The 17,055-nt window shown below is 43.4% G+C and overlaps 1 protein-coding gene across 1 annotated transcript in view; it reads right to left on the bottom strand.

The window, feature by feature from the left end:
- Positions 1 to 16,737, bottom strand: part of DOCK2 (dedicator of cytokinesis 2) — a 361,300-nt gene extending 344,563 nt beyond the window's left edge. Inside the window, exon 1 of the mRNA XM_016160161.2 lies at positions 16,610 to 16,737. Within this exon, the coding sequence (XP_016015647.1) occupies positions 16,610 to 16,652 (43 nt within the window). The 5' untranslated portion in view covers positions 16,653 to 16,737. The remainder of the gene's footprint in view (positions 1 to 16,609) is intronic.
- Positions 16,738 to 17,055: the final 318 nt, after the last annotated feature.

Raw genomic sequence — 17,055 nt, forward strand, 5'->3', positions numbered from 1 at the left:
GTCAGAAAATAAACTACCACGACTTATGTCAAACAGTGACAAGCCCTAGCAAAAAGGGAGAATCTGATGCCCAAGTTAGCATATTATAATTCAAGAGATCCAGTTTTCAAAACAAATTATGAGGCATATAAAGAAACAAGAAAGTATGATCCATTCACAGGAAAAAAAAAAAAACACTAATAGAAATTATCCCTTAAGGATAGACATTAAATTTACAAGACTAAGACTTTAAATCAATTGTTTTAAATATGCTCAAATAGCTAAAGAAAATTAGGACAATGAAATAAAGAAAATCAGAATAGTGTCTCAGACAATAGAGAATATCATTAAAGAGATAGAAATTATAAAAAGAAATCTAATAGATATTTTAGAGACAAAATTATAGTAAAAATTGTGAAAAATTCATTACAGAGGCTCAATAAAAAATTCGAGCAGGTAGAAGAATCAATGACCTTGAAAATAAATGAGCTGAGATTAGACAGACTGAGGAGCGGAAAAATAAAATTAAAAAAATTAACAGAGCCTAAGCGACCTATGGGACACTATCAAGAATACCAATATTCATATAAGGAAGTTTTATAACAAGAGGAAAGAGCTATAAAGGGACAAAGAGAGTATTTGAAAAAATAATGGCCAGAAACTTCCATTTGATGGAAGATATGAACCTATACACATCGAGAAGCTCAATGAAATCCAAGTGGGATAAATTCAAAGAGATCCATTGTAAAACATAACAGCCAAATTGTCAAAAATAAAAGACAAAGCCAGTTTTAAAAACAGTAAGAGAGAAGCAACTCATCTTGAACAAAGAATTCTCAAAAATATTAACAAATGATTTCACTTCAGAAACCAGATGCTAGAAGGCAGTGGAATAGCATATTTTAAATGTTGAAAGGAAAAAAAAACACACAACTGTCAACCAAGAATTCTACATCTCACAAAATTATCCTTCAAAGATGACGGAGAACTTAAGGGACAAACAAAAACAGGGAGTCCATCACTAATAGACAATTGGAAAAACAAATGAATAAAACATTAATTATAAATCTATGATAATGGGCACACGATGTATAAAGATATAATGTGTGAAAATAACAACATAGAAGGGGAGAGCTAAATTTCTATCGAAGTAGAGATTTTGTATATTATTAAATATAAGTTGGTTTTGACTCAAACTATATTGTTATAAGTGTAAGATGTTAATTGTAAACAGCAGGTTAACCACTAAGAAAATAAAACATACAGAGAAAAGTAAATGAGAAGGGCACCAAAGTAGCAATAAGTAAGTAAGTAAGTAAGTAAGTAAGTAAGTAAGTAAGTAAATAATCAGACATAAAAGAAGGAGCAATAAAGAATTGAGAAACAAAAAAAAAAATGTGTGAGACATATGGAAATCAAATAGCGACATAGAAAAAGTAAGTCTTTGATTACTAGTATTTATTTTAAACATAAATGGATTAAACCCTTCCGTCAAAAGTAAGAGATTGACAGAAAGAATTAAAAAACAAAAAACAAAACATAAATCAACTATATGTTGTGTACAAGAGATTCACTTTAGATCTAAAGACAAAAATAGGTTCGAAATGAACAATGGAAAAAATTGTCCCACCTACGTAGCAATGAAAAGAGAGCTGTGATGAGTGTACTGATATCAGACAAAATAGACTTTAAGTCAAAAATTATTACAATAAAGAAGGACATTACATATTGACAAAAGAATCAATATATGAAGAAAACATAGCAATTATAAAATGCATATACTTAATAAGAGAACACCAAAATATATGAAGCAAACATTGACATAATTAAAGGGAGAAACAGTCTACAATAATAATTATAGAAATCAATACTCTACTACCAATAATGGCTACAACAAGTAGGCATCAAGTCACTAAGAAAATAGAGGACTTGAGCAACACTGTAAATACCAGACCTAACAAACATATAAAGAACACTTCATTTTGCAATAGCAGAGTACACACTCTTCTCAAGTACACATGGAGCATTATTCAGAATAGACCACATGTTAGGCCACAAAACAATTCTTAAGAAATTTAAAAAATATTGAAATCATACTAAGCATCTTATCCAACCTCAAAGGAAGGAAGCTAGAAATTAATTACAGAAAGAAAACTGGAAGGTTCACAAATATTTGGAAATTACACAACACACTCTTAAATAACAAATGGGTCAAAGAAGAACCAACAAAAAATTTAGAAAAAATTTTGAGACAATGACAATGAAAACACAACCTACCAAAACTCATGAACTCAGTGAAAGCACTGATCGAATCAGTGACGAGGTCTTGGAGAAGAAATGAGATCAGAGCCCTCCTCAAACATAAACAAGAGACGTTTATAATGTTGCTTCACTGTGTCACAGGGAATCATATTTTCAATGGCCCTTTCATGTTGTCATTACAACTACTGCATAAGGAAGGCACTATCCCCATTTTACAAATGAGACAACAGGTTCAGAGGGTTTGAGTGGCTTACCCCGGATCCCTCCTCACCTGCCTGGTGGTAAATCAGAGACAGGACTCAAACTCAGCCCTGTGCCTTGTTCATTCTCTGTACGCACTGCCTTCCCTCAGCACCTGAATGGCAAGTGTTCAGGTGTTCACCAGACCCTACCTTCATGCTTCAGTCTTGCCTTATTCTCTGACCTGCATTCTCTGAGGGAAAAGGAGGAAACTTGTAGGCTGTTTAGTGTAAGGACCTATATAAATCAGCCCTTTCACCAAGGGACCAACTAGGCTTGTGGGCATTCACCGGAATCAAAAGTCTCAATCCTAAGAGACCATAAAGCTTGAGCGTTAAGAGCCAGTGTCTCTGGAATCAGACAGGTATGGTTCTTGAGACCAATTCTGCTATTTACCAGCTCTGGTCTCATGCCCAGAGCCACAACGTGTGATTGCTCGGGCTTTGCCCTGCACGAGGCCACCCAGCCAAGAGAGAAGCAGAGGCTGGCATCTAACTACTGATCTGTTGGCCAAGGCCTGTGCCCAACCCAGGTACTTTGTGCACCAGGGAAGGGGTGTCTTTTTGTAATCCACACAAAGGCACTGTAGGGGCTAGTGGCAGCCTGCTTGAGCAGCAACTTCCCCCCCTCACCCCTGAGCCTCAGTTTCTCTAACTAGAATGGAGATGATAGCCCCTACTTTAGAGGATTCCTAGGAAACTCAGCTGAGATTAACACACAAAAAAAGGCCTGACTCTGTTTTTGGCAATAGTAAGTTCTCAATAAATGGCAGATGCTTTTCTTTTTATTAGCAATATAATACCTCCTAAAGCAATCCATTCAGAACTCTTTTCAGAGTTTCTTCTTTATGTCACCTTTAAATGTGCTTCCCTGAAATTTGCAACCAATGGTATTGTGGGTCAACACTGCATGAAATTAATCCTTTGTCTAAGAGAATCTTGACAGGGCCCTCAGGGGACTCAAAATTCTCTTCTAGATAAGAATAGCCTGTTTCTTCACTTGGCCTAATTCCAAATCCTGTCCCAGTTTGGGCTGCTGGCAACTGAACATGCTCCAGGTTGCTGGTGCTCTAACTCTAGACTTTCCACTCCCTGATCCCTTAAGCCCCAGAGGTCTGGCTGAGGACTGAAAATGTACGTGTCTGCCACAGAGCTGGGCAGGCCACAGAGGCAACAGAGGTTTCCGACAGAAGAAAACCATGCATATGTGTTTGCCTCTGGAGCACCAGCAAGTTAGGGCTGTCCATCCAATATTTGGATGGTGGGGAAGACTGTGTTTTGTTCCCTGTCTTCTTCCCGGCTTTCCTTAGGAATCTTTTCCTTGCTCTCTGCCTAGCTCTGTGAGGTGAGAAGGTTCCAGTCAATCAGCTTAAGAAGATGTCTTAAAACTTGACATTCAACATGAAGGTCTGTATTCATTCCAAGGACTCACATCTAATGAAAATAAAAGTAACTGACGTTGCAGTTTAATTTACAAATGTATTTCTGCTTGCATAAGAGCCTCTGTTCTCAAAGACTCCATTTCGGGAAAGGTAGACATTACTGACAAAGGAAGTGGCTTTGCATACCAATACCCAATTCTGTTACGTTTTCTAAATGACTAACAGGAAACTGAACCAGAATGCCACTCTTTGCTGAAGTGTGATTGCTTATCTATGATCCTTTCTTGAGTTATTTCTGACCAGTGTAAGAACAGGCCATCTTCTTGCCCATTCCCTGCAGGCCTAACCACTCCCAACTTTTGAGTGACGTACAGAAAGGACAGAAAAACACGAGGAAGATATAAGACATAGAATAAGCAAAAGTTGAAATCACAACCTGTCTGCCCCAGCCATACCTGCTCACGGAAGACGGACAAGTAGGGGGAGGATTCCCACAGACAGCCAGCCATTCCAGCTTCCCCTTTCATGTGAGGTCATCATGCCCTAGAGAATATTGATGCTTCCTCAGGGAGGATTTGACCTCTCCCTGTATCAAAATACTATCCCCAGGAACCAAGGCCACAGCCAATTACTGACAAACCCACCTAGACCAAAATACTTATGGCAGGGGAGCAAAATGGTATTTCAAATGCCAGGGCTAGCTGGGGTAATCGACCCCAATGAACACTCTCATGCTGGAAATCCCAGGTCGACAAGCCATGGGGAGCAGCTACTTTGAGACATGTGAGATTTCTAATAACCCTGGAAATTGAATCTACTGATTAGTCATGAATTCTATTTAATGTATTGAAGTATCCTGCTCATCAGATGCCCAAATTGAGAGAAATAAAAAAAGCAAATACCACTATTACATCACAGAGCTCATAGAAACAACTAGGGTGTGACCTCTATGCTTTGTGCAATGTTAGAAGATAAGTACAATGTTTCTCTTGGATTTATAGATGAGGCAACTGAGGCACAGGGAGCATAAACAACTTATCCACCAGATAGGTAAGCAGGTAGGTAGGTAGGCAAGCAGACAGACAGACAGATAATAGATGATTGATAAAGAGAGAGACAGACAGAGTGATTGAGAAGCCTGGATTCTAATCACTACACACACTGCTTCCCCATAAAATGGTAAGCAAATTTATTGGGCACATACTATGTACCAAACACATATGATTTTTCAACACAGATTCATTTGAGCATCTACTGTGTGCTAGGTACTGTTCTGGTTACTGGGGTTACAGTGATAGATAAAACAGACAAAATCCCTAGCATTTTACTTGTATCAGCTCATTTAATCTTCACAGTAACCCTCCAAGGTATTACCCTCCATGTACTATGAAAAATTCAAAGAGTGATTAAGTGGTAGAAAGTGTATTTGAACTCAGATTGGTGTCCAAAGTCCTTGCTTCCCTGACCATCCCCTTGCTGACATCATAATTCATTGTTTTCTGTGTGTGTGTTTGTAGATAGGTAGGTAGGTAGGCAGGCAGGTAGGCAGGCAGATAGATCGATCAATAGATAGGACTGGACTTGTTCACTTCCTGGACTGAGCTGGCCTTGTTGACCACTGAATTTCTAGTGCTGAGAAAAGCACCTGGCCCACAGTTCAATCAATATTTACTGAGCTTTAAAAAATACTTGTTGAACCGAAGGGATACAAACATGAAGGGCAGGTATGGTCCTTCTTCTGGCTAAGTTCTTTCTTGCATTTCTTGAGTTTACTTCAAGAGATGCTGACCCAGCTTGACTGCCAATTGTGATTACAGCCATCAAGTGTCCCATCACCCTTCAGGATGGATTCGTACATCATCTGGGGCCATGCCATTTGCTGACATGTTTGAAAATAAAAGCTTCAGCAAACACCAAGTGTTAATAGAGTTTGGACAAGTAGCCATATAAGAAGAAAACAATAATAATAGAAAAAGAATGTAATTGCCTGAAGCTCACTTCTCTAGTCCCTAAGCTGGGCTTTGGAAGGTCTCTTCTCTAGAGGAATATAGAACTAGCCAGCAAGTTCACTTTGGATCCAAGTGAAATACACTCATTGAAATGTACAAGCAGTCTGCCTGAGTCTCTGGGCAAGGTGTTAACAGCATCAGCACCGAGGCAACATACTGGCCTTGTATCAGGAAGGGCGAATGTGATGACCCAGAAGAAGCTTCCAGCGGCAAGGCCAGGGCTCAAACATGGTGCAGGTTAGCACTGAATATGGAAGGAGAATCACAGCCAGAAGGAAACAGGAGGAGGTGGTGTTCCTCCACCAAGGGAGGACCGAGGAATTATAACCTCTATTGAACACTATTCCAAGGGCTTTACCCACAGTTACATATTGAATGTTCACCATAATTCTTGTGGTGAGTGCAATTGTTATCATCTCTATTTCACAGGTGAGGAAACTGAGGTAGTATAAGATCAACTGAGCAGCCCAGGGTGACACAGCTAGGAAGGAACGGGGCCAGGACTTCACCCCAGGCAGGCTAGTTCAGCCATCACACCATACGGCCACTCACTAACGAGTATATATTTAGCACCTGCTCTCTGCTAGATAATTTAGAAAACTCTGTGGGATCCACATAATAGCCTTAAAAGTTACACATCACTGTGCTCAGTTTTTAGTGGGTCAAAGAGATATTCCCAGCCAATAAGAGAAAAGTTGAGATTCCCATGAATTCTCTAAAACAGTGATTCTCAACTGGGAACAATTTTGCCCCCAAGGGAACATCTGTCAATGCCTACTGGCATTTTGGTTGTCACAAAGTAGGGGAGTGGAGGAGCTTCTGGCATCCAGCTGGTGGAGGCTGCTAAACATCTGACAATGCACAGGACAGCCCCATTACAAAGAATTGCCTGGCCCTAAATGTCCAGTATTAAGGTTGATAAGTCCTGCTCTAAAACATCATGCTGGGATTCACTACCTCCTTTCCATACTCCTGTAGGCACACACTCTCTCTCTCTCTCATACACACACACACTCCTATGTTCACACGCTTACACACTAAAGCTAGAAGAGAGGCTTTATGATGAAATCAAGGGCTGATTTCTCAACCCCCAATCTTCAATGCAGGGAGTGTCAAGCATTCTGCTGGATGGAGCAGAAGGTTAGAAAAGTAAGGAGAGAGGGAATGGCTCCTGCTCTCCTGGAGCTTTTATGAAATCTAATTGAAAAGACAAAATAAACACATAAGAAACAAGAAGCCTTCTTAAAAACAAAAGGTTAAAGCTATGGGCTCTCAGAGGAAAGATGAAGAGAGGCCTCATGAAGGAAGTGAGACTGGAGGGAGGGGGCGGGCAGAAGGAAGGCAAGGGGAACAAGTGCAGTGAGAGCCCCTGAGGAGGTGGATGGGGAGGGAAGGCAGTAAGGGCAGGAAGGGGGAGGGGAAGTTAGCTTGATATACACAGTCCCTGTGAGGAACAGCAGGGCCGTCTGAATGGAGCCCCAGGGTGAGAACTGTAGGGCTTGAGGTAGCAGCCAGCTATATGGGGCCAGGTGTTTGGAGAAGAGTTCAAGAACACCCCATTTATTGCTGTGCTGCTCTCATGGGACCTAGCCTCCTGACAGGAACGAAGGTGGGGGGAGGAGATAAAGGCAAGATGGGGTGATTCTTTTCATCTGAGCCTTGTGAGGCACCAGAAAATGAAAATCCTCCAATCCCAGTCCCCTTTCCGTCCCCTACCCCCTACTCACTCATCCATCCACCCACTTATCTATTCACCCATTCATCCATCATCCAATCAAAAACTAATCGAGCACCTGCTCTGTGCTGGTGAAGACCAAGAAAATACGATATCGCCGTCATGAAGTTCACATTCTATGAAAGAGTCAGACAATTCTACACAAGCTGAAATGAAATATAATGGGGATGATGGTAGGAGCCATAGTAACAGGAAGCAAGAGGTGCACCCATTCACAATCATGAAACGGGGACCTTAGAAATAATAATGGTGGTGTTCTTTGCTGTCTCAAACAAAGAGAAGAGAAATTACTACTGGGTTGTAAGCTTTCTGAGGGCAGAGGCTGTGCTTTGTTCAGCTCTGGGCCCTAAGACCCAGCTCAAAACCATCACTTAGCACAGGCTTATTGAACTTAATGGATACAGTTTATTCATATAAACTGGCAGCTCCCAGTTCCAACAATTTACACCTTGGGAAGAATGCCTTGGTTGTGTCTATTGTATTGGTCTGTTAAATAGTTACTGAGCACACTTTACCCCAGTTCTTAACTGGCTTCCACGAATGAGCTTTTATAAAACTGTAATGCAAAACTGCAAATATGCACGTTTTTGTAGGAAAAGGGTTTATAGTTTCCACTGAAGTCCCAAGGGTACCCATGTTACAATAATGATTAGTCTCCTTGACCTACCTCACTCCTGATAGTGACTTGGAGCTAGATAAACTCAAAGTTGACCCCAACAGAGCTCACCCTCACACAACATGCCATCCAGTGGGAGAGATGACATACAATTACATAACTAAGATAACGTGAAAAATGAGCATTCCGTAAAAAAAGAAGAAGTTTCTTCCAGGGATGAGGTATTAGAAAATTTCCTGAAAGAGGTTGCTTTTCAGTGAGGCCTTGAAGGTCTGTTGCTCAGTTTCCTCTTCTGTGAAATGAAGATAAAAGTGTCCACCTCTCAGGATGCTTATGTGTGTTTAAATGTGTTACCACGAGTGCTTTGTAGATGTACCACACTGAGACAAGGTGAGGCGATGTTATTTATGATGTATGGATGACAACTTAGACCAAGGTTTAACAAAAGAAGTCCTATATGCAGTTCCATTCTCCTAGCTGCTAAGACCAAAAACCTTGGAGTCATTCCATGAGGAAATTCCCGTCTGCTCCACCTGTAACACACACATCCAGAATCTCAGCACATGTGACCTCCCCCGCTGCCCCCCTGGTACGGGCCTCCATCATCTCTTCCCTGGGTTGCAGTAGCTGCTTTACTGGCCCCCTGTTTCCACATTTAATTCCCCTCTATCTATTCACCATAAAACTGCTAAAAGAATCCTTTTGAAACAAGACAGGAAGTTCTACAATTCTGATCAAAACCCTAAATGCCCCACCTCTTCCATTCAGAGTAAAAGCCGAAATCATCCCAGTGTGTACCAGGTACCATTCAGTCCAACTTTCCCTCAGAAGATTCATTCCTTTGTTTACTCTGTCGGCCACACTGGCCTCCCGCCACACGTCAGCGAGGCTTCCTCCTCAGGACCTTTGCACTAGCTTTTTATTCTACCTGGAATACTCTTTCCTGAGACAACTCCCCTACTGTCACCACCAGTGAGGCTAGCAGCAAGGTCCTACTTCCCAGGCAAACACTCAGTGTTCAGCTAACACCAGGTATAACCCTTGGACACAACCCAACATTCCAGTCATGGTAGCTCAGGCCACCACTTAATCTAATCTGAAGAATGCCTGCTCAGCCTCCTCTCTGTTCAGACCCTGTGTTGGATCCTGAGGCATCTATACAAGTCACAATTTCCACCTAGGTCTCCTTCCACCATCCTAGCTTAGGTTTTGACCCAAGGGATCACGCATTGTGAGGGAAACTTTGAGTGCCCTGAAGCAGTGTCTGGAGAGGGGTCTAGAAAAGTACCAATCACAGCCCTCTCCAGCCCCAGCTTCTGTGACTGAGGCTTTAAACCAAAGCAGAAGCTGACAGTGTCCTAGCGGGGTGGGAGGGGCCAAGAATGACCAGGAAAACCAAAAACCGAGTAAGACTTAAGAAGCTCACAAACTCAGCCTGACTGCTTTTAAACTCACACCAATTAAAAGAATTGGGAAGAAAGGAGATAATGTGCCTATTAAAAGGAACATTTGTGGTGTCTACCCAGATCCCTCTGGAGTTGGATGGCGATAAGCATTATCATTCCCCATTTGCAGAACATTTGCTGCAGAACACAGACTGTGGCACCCATGTGTAATTAACTATTAAATTAAAGGCCAAACATCTAGAAGTTAGCAGAATACTATGGTGGTTACGCTACCAGCCTCAAAATACAGCAGCAACATAAGGATGCTGATCTGAGGAGGAGACAGTTTAGCAAGCACGGTCTGTCAAGGACCATTCAAACACAAACACTGTGGCTAGGGACAAGATGCCCACTGACTAATGAGTCTCCCATGAGCCTAGAGATTAGGACAATCTCCTTAAGTGAACTCAACCAGCTGGCCCAGCGGGCACTCCTAAACAGTCCCAAGTTGCTGAAGCATTGGAAAGTAGGAGGCCCAGGCATCTAAGAATTGGTGATAGGAAGGAATTAGATTTCCAATCCATGTGTTTTTGTTGCACCAGACTAATTTCTGGGGAATAGTCCAAAGATGAAGTTGGCCTCCATAGCAAAGATACATGAATTAAAATTATTCAAGCCTTTCCTTTGGAATTCTTTCCTCCCATTGCTCCTCAGAGGCCATCTCAGATCATCCCTCCAATATTCTCATTCATGGAACAACAGTCCTTTATTACAAGAACATATCATAATTTGTAATTGTATGCTTATTGAATTGTCCATGAAGCTCTTTTTTGTCTTCCCCACTAGACTCTGAGCTCCAAAACGTTAGGAACACATATTGGCCTAATTATAGTTATCTTAGTGTCTAATGTAGTGCCTAACACATAGGAAATTCCCAGCAAATATTTAAAAAATAAATGAAGAAAAAATGAGTGAACAAGTCAGTGAGTGAATGATGCTTTTTTATCTCTCCTCCTTAAGAGTAGTAGAAACTGGTCCATCTGTAGTGGAGTTCTGCCCTGGTGTGTTTGGGATACATGTTCCATTCAAGCCTCCTACTCAAATCTGTCCCTACTCATGGCTCCTGCTAGATGAGTAGCAAGTCCTGTGACCTCACCCTACCACATAGCCACAGTGCATTGGACCAGGCAGTGGCAGCCTATTCTTAGGCTGGCCATGACCTCTGACTTGAGTGGTCTTTCTTGAAAGGGCAAGTCAGTTGGATCTTCTCTTTCAAGACTTTGATAAATCAACAGAGAGAAGATTCAGTGGATGCTTGAAATGTAAAGTCCTGTGGAATTGGCACAAGTGGCATGCTGGTGTTATCATGGTGTTATCAGAATATTGAAGTTAGGAAGGAATTAGAAGGAGTTGGTGAGAGAAAGCAGAAGAAAGCTGACATGTTCAGAAAGGTTGGAAAGCTATGGAAAGAGAAGCAGAGGTTTCCAGGGCAACTTCAGTTCAGGCCCTTCCAGAGGCCTGCCATTCATGTTTCTTGGACTTCTGTTTGATTTCCCATGACCCTTGAAATACACCACTTCTACATACACATATATACCACACACCTTTTGATTGAATTAGTTCGAGTAGATTTTTTTTTCTTGTAATAAAAGCCCATTCTACAAGGAATTCGAACACCCATTGCCTACTCCATATCTGTCCATCTTGGCATGGACTAGCTCTGTCCAGGGTCCTGGGCTGCAACAGTATCATCCACATCCCTGGACCAGGGGATGGCCTCAGATTCATCTGTATTCTCCAATCAAGATGTGGGGAAAAAAAAAAAAAAAAAAAAAAAAAACCCTTCCCTATTTTCGCAGAGTCTATAGCTGTTTGAATTTTGCCCCTTCTCGCAAACAAAAGTTGCATTAGAGTCCTAAATCCCAGTACCTTAGAATGTGGCCTTACTTGGAGACAGACTCTTTATAGAGGTCTTCAAATTAAAATGAGATCATTAGGGTGGCCTCTAACCCAACATGACTGGTATCTTTACTGAATGAGAAAATTTGGAGAGGGACAAACACACAGGGAAAATGACATGTGAAGATGAAGGCAGAGATTGGAGTGATACCTCTACAAGCCAAGGGACACCAAGGATTTCCACAAACCACCGCAAGCTAGGGAAGAGGCAAGGAAGAGATTTTTCCCTCACAGACCTCAGAAGAAACCAACCAATACTCCGTAACACCACACACAGTTATGCAATCGTAACTAGAGACAACTGCATAGAGAATAGGCTTCTTGGCCAACCGTCCCATATAAATCTACCTATCAGGCCCAACTTTGGGGCAAGCAAGTCTTTTTTCTACCTTCACTTGCTGAGAATCCCTGCCTTGAAGCTTTCTTTTTCAGTCACTAAATATTATGTCACAAACTACAAGTCATCTGTTATGAACACAACTGTTGTCCTCCCTTCTGCCACAAATTCATGTGATGAAATCCCAAGCCCCAGGACATCAGAATGTAACCATATTTGGAGATCGAGTCTTTAAGGATATGATTACATTAAAATGAAGCTGTCAAGGTAAATACACCAAGGGTGAGCATGCACAGAGGGATGATCATGTGAGGACAAAGTAGTGAGAAGGTGGCTCTCTGCAAGCCAAGGAGGCCTCAGAAGAAACAAATCTACTGGCAACTTGATCTTGGAGTTTCAGCCTCCAGAATTGGGAGAAAATAAATTTCTGTTGTTTAAGCCATCCAGTCTGTGGTATTTTGTTATGGCGGCCTGAGAAAACTAATTATCATCCCTAACATCCTTCTTCCCTCCTTCCTTAGGAACGGCACACTTAATTTTTAGTTGAGTGCATGGCTGCCTACAATACACATACATTTTTTAGCTTCCCTTACAGCTAGGTTCAGTCATGTGATTAGGTTTTAGTCAATAGGCTATAAGAAGTGGCAAGTGGGCCTTTGGGTAAGCATCCTTAAAGAAAAGGTCATAATCTTCTTGTTTTCTCCATCCTTCCTGCTAGGCTGGAAGGTGGACCTGATGGCTGAAGCTTAAGCAGTCAACTTGGTTCAGGAAGCAGAAGCTTCATGCCAAGGGAGTGGCACAGGAGACAGAATGGGCCTCCCTACCACTTCTTCACAGGACATTTCTGGGTTTTGTGTAAGAAATAAACTTCTGGCTTTGTTAAAGCCACTACTTTGGAGGTTCTGTCACTTACGATCACATTAAATCCTAACTGATACTGTTACTTTTCCTCCTACCTGCTTCTTTCCTGACTTCCCTTCTCTCCTCCGAAGACAAAGTTCTCATCATGACAAGAGTCTTGGAAGAGGGGATTAAGATAGTAAATGCCTAAAGGAACTGTTCAGTACACGTGGACTCTCATGGGATTAACTAAGCAGGAAGGCAGCAGACAGGTAAACTGTCACCCACCTCTGTTCTACTCTATTCTTGCCCCTATCCCAATTAATTATATTAACTTTTCACAGATGACAGCCTGCTTAAACTCCATTGCTCACAGAATGAAGTCCAAATGTATAAGTTTGGCACTCAAAGCCCTTCACGATCTGGCTGTAACTACCTCTCCAATGCTCTTTTTCACTACAAACATCCACTAAAACTGGAGTGGGTTATATATTGTTTAACCCAAATACTATACACATGTCAACCTCTTGCCTTTTTCTATGATATCCCTCCTAGAATGGTGGAGAGGCCCTGGGGTCTGAAGTGAATTTCAGGCCCAGATCAAGTAATTCCAAATTAGGTGAACTCTGTGGCTTGGTTTCTTCACCTGAAAAATGAGAATAATACATTGCTTCAAATAGATGTTCTGAAGCTAGACAAAGACATTGCATGAGAATGGGCATTGTAAACCATAAAACACTACATACACTCTTGTAAGGCATGAGTTTCTTGAACCTGGCTTTAGGGTGCATTATCCTGCAACTCTCGTGGCTCCACAGCTATCTGGTAACCCCCTTGACCTCAGTCACTAACTTGCATTGAGAAAGCCAAATTACTAAGTACTTTTCATGCATTCAGTCTTCCCAACAATCTTATGAGATCCATATTATCATTATTATCTCCACTTTACAGATCAAGAAACAAGCCCAAATTTGAACTCAATTCTGACTTCACAGCCCAAGCCTCTAAATCTTACACATACCACTTCAAGGGCAGAGACTATGCCTTTTCTACTCTCTTGTCCATGGGAACTCCTACCCACTGCTAGCAAAGGGTCTTCTTTGAAACTCTAATGGATCACATGTTAAAGGTCCATCAAGAAAGGAAAAATAACCTGGCCAGGGATCTACATGAAGGTCACTCTGCCTCTCCAATAGTAAGCAGAAGCTAAAAGGTTCTGGTGATGAAGCAGCCTCCTGTAGAGCTGGCCTTCTGGACAGAAACCAGCAGCCCTCAATAATTAGGCCAGAGGAAGAATGGCCAAATGCCACCGACACTGAAGAGGATACCCAATGGGAAAGTAAACCTCAGGTTCTCCTTGTGTTAGGCCTGGCTGGGACTCCAGAGATATTTCAAGAACCCTATAATCCTTTCCATGGCTCTAGCTCTTTGTCTTCCTCCAAGTTCCCATATTTATTATCTCAAATGCTCTTCATAAAAGAACACTTGAAATAGAAAAGTATTAATAGCTAGATTTACAATGAGAAAATCAGAGCACAGGTCTGTCCGCAAACAGGGATGATGTCAGAGCTCAAATCTGAACTCCTCACTCTCAGGCCACTGTTCTTTCTGGTGGGTGACTCCAGTCACTCATCTCATCATAACCTAAGCCTCGTCTTTTCTTTCTATCTACCCAGAGCCTGCAGATGAGGGTTGGAGGTTACTTTCCTTAGTTCTGACATTTACTACAGAGAAAAGATATCTCCTTTGATAAGCAGGCCCCTACCAAGTGCTCTCTAGCTCCCTAGAGGGTCATAGACCTTCTGATCCCCATAAAATAGGAATTCCAAAAGTAGGCATAAAAAATATCTATGCCATCAGATCAAGAAGCCTCCAGGCCTAGGGCCTAAGAGTTCCCAGACCCTGAGCGCGTAGGTGGGATTTCCTCTGCTAGGGAGGGTGAAAACCCTACTCCATCCTATAGCCCCATTCCATCCTGTGATGTTATGTCCTCAACCGAGCTCCCATGTCGCAAAATCCAAAAATAAGAATTCATAACATTTAGTGAGGATTACTTGTGCAACTATCACTCTTGGCATTTTATGTGGATTACCTCATTTAGTACTCTCACAGCTCTGGGAAACAGGTGTTGCTATTATCCCCATTATACAGACAAGGAAACTGAGGCCTGGAGAGAGTAAGTAATGTGTCTAGGTCACAGGGCTGGGAAGTGTTGGAGGCTGGAATCCTAGATCATGCAGTCTGGCACGAGAGCTCATGATCTTTATCCCACAGCACAGCGTCTACACAACGGGAATGTACTGCGGCCCTTGGCACAAAGGGTGGGCTCTTCCACCGCACTCAGTCTCCCGACTAACTTCCAAGGTTACCCTGGACCACCAATGCTGACCCTTGTCTACCAACCAGGCACCCTAGTTCTGTCCACCCAGGCTCCCTCCATAATAGCTTCAGCACAAATCTGTTCATGCCCTCCATTGCTCAGAAGCCCTCTATGGCTCCCCACTGCCTAAGCGGAAAAAGTCCCAGCTTTTTAGCCTGGCATTCATCGCCTTCCAAAATGTGGCTCCAACTCATTTGAGCATAATCCTTCCCTTCAATGGTCTCTCCCTCAGGAGGGACTGCTCTTCTTAACTGGATATGCCCTCGTGTCCAGCTTTCATATCCTAGGCCACTCTGGTTCCTCCACCAACAACGGCTCACCCCATTTAACAGTTCCCATCTTTCCCTGAGAAGAATGTCAGCCTGATGCTCCCAGCGGGAAGGGCCAGAGTTAGAGAAGCTTTGAAGTTAAAAATGATCCTTACTGAATCGAATTCAAACTTCTCATTTTATACATGGAGAAATTGAGCCCTTTTGAGGGTCTGGATTATTTGTTCTCTGGATGAGGACCATTTAGCTTAAAACAGTGCCTAGTGTCCAGTAAGTTAACAAATAAATGTTGAGCTGTCCAGAGCAGTGTTTCTCCCACAGTGGCCTAGGAGTCCCCTGCATTTAATCACTCCTGGCACTGGGTCCTCCAGCATCTAACCTGTCAACCCTCATCTCCAGGGGTAGTGTCTGGTATCTGCCTCTGTAGCAAGCCATAGAGCAGTTTTAAAATTCACACTTAAGTTTGAAAACCACAGTGAGTCAATGAGGATTGCACCACGGATGTCACTTAGAAAGAGTCCCAGTACCTGAAGTCACCCTTCCCCCAGCCACCACTTCCGCCCCCGAGCTTGAGGCAGAGGCCTCTGGGAGCTTAGATGGCTGAAGCTGATGAAGCTGGTTTCTTGGATATCCCCCAATAACCTGGTGAAGCTTTTCTCCCCAAGAGGCTCTCCAGGGCCTAGCTCTACACCCCAATCCTGAACAGCCCTCTGGAACTATATTCCACCAAATCAGAGGTCACCTGACCCAGGAGGAACAAGCAGGGGAGGCAAGCAGATGGGTGTCACTTTGGAAAGAGGTAGAGGGAAGCATGCTGGGTCAGGCAAGGGCAGGTCCAGAAAGAGAGCAGTGCTACTCTCGGAAGGCCAAGTCTCCAGACACGGCCACAGGGTCTCTGAATCTGGCATAGAGCACCGAGTTGCCAAGCACTGGGCTGGACCCTGTCTGGGAAATGCATAAGCCTTATGGAGAGAGGGCAGCCTGTGGAGGTGGGGAAGATGGTGCGGGCTGGGGCTAGCCTGCTGGGTGGGGTGCCCACCTTCCTCTCCCCCTTGCCTCCTCTCCCCCGCCCGGCTGACCCCGCAAGAGGCTGAGGGAGCCACTGAGCCCTCAGACCTTGAGTCGACATGCCCTGCCAGCTCCCGCAGCATCTTCCTGTATGTGGTTCTCCCGCCACCTGCCCTCCTCCCTGATTCTGACCCCATACCCACACCTACCCACGCCTTGCCGCTCCTTGTCAGTTTTGCGCCAGGGAGCCATGGCTGGGCCAGGGGCCTCACGTCGTCCTGCAGGGAAGCAGCTAGGGGGTGGCTAGGCGTTCTGCCGAACCCCACTTCCTTCCTCTTTTCAAACTCTCTCTCAGGGCCCGCCCTCCCCTCTTCGGGCACCCTGCTCCTCTTCCTCCCTCCTGATGAGCAGGAGTGCATTAGAAGGCTAGTGGCTAGAAGGCCAGAAGGCCCCCCAAAAGCTTGGGGCCACTTCTAATTTGTCTGCCCCCCCAGGCACGTGGGCAGGGGCTAAGCAGGTACGTTGGGGCCACCCAGGCTACCACCTCGACTGCAGGAAGTATCCGAATGATGGGGCCCAGTGGCTGAACAGAGCTGCCTCTTACCTCAGAGCATAAGAATTGGTGTCAGATGCGGGTTCGGATCCAGATTCGGTT

This window comes from Rousettus aegyptiacus, unplaced genomic scaffold (assembly GCF_014176215.1).
Source record: "Rousettus aegyptiacus isolate mRouAeg1 unplaced genomic scaffold, mRouAeg1.p scaffold_m13_p_7, whole genome shotgun sequence".
Taxonomy (NCBI): Eukaryota; Metazoa; Chordata; class Mammalia; order Chiroptera; family Pteropodidae; genus Rousettus; species Rousettus aegyptiacus.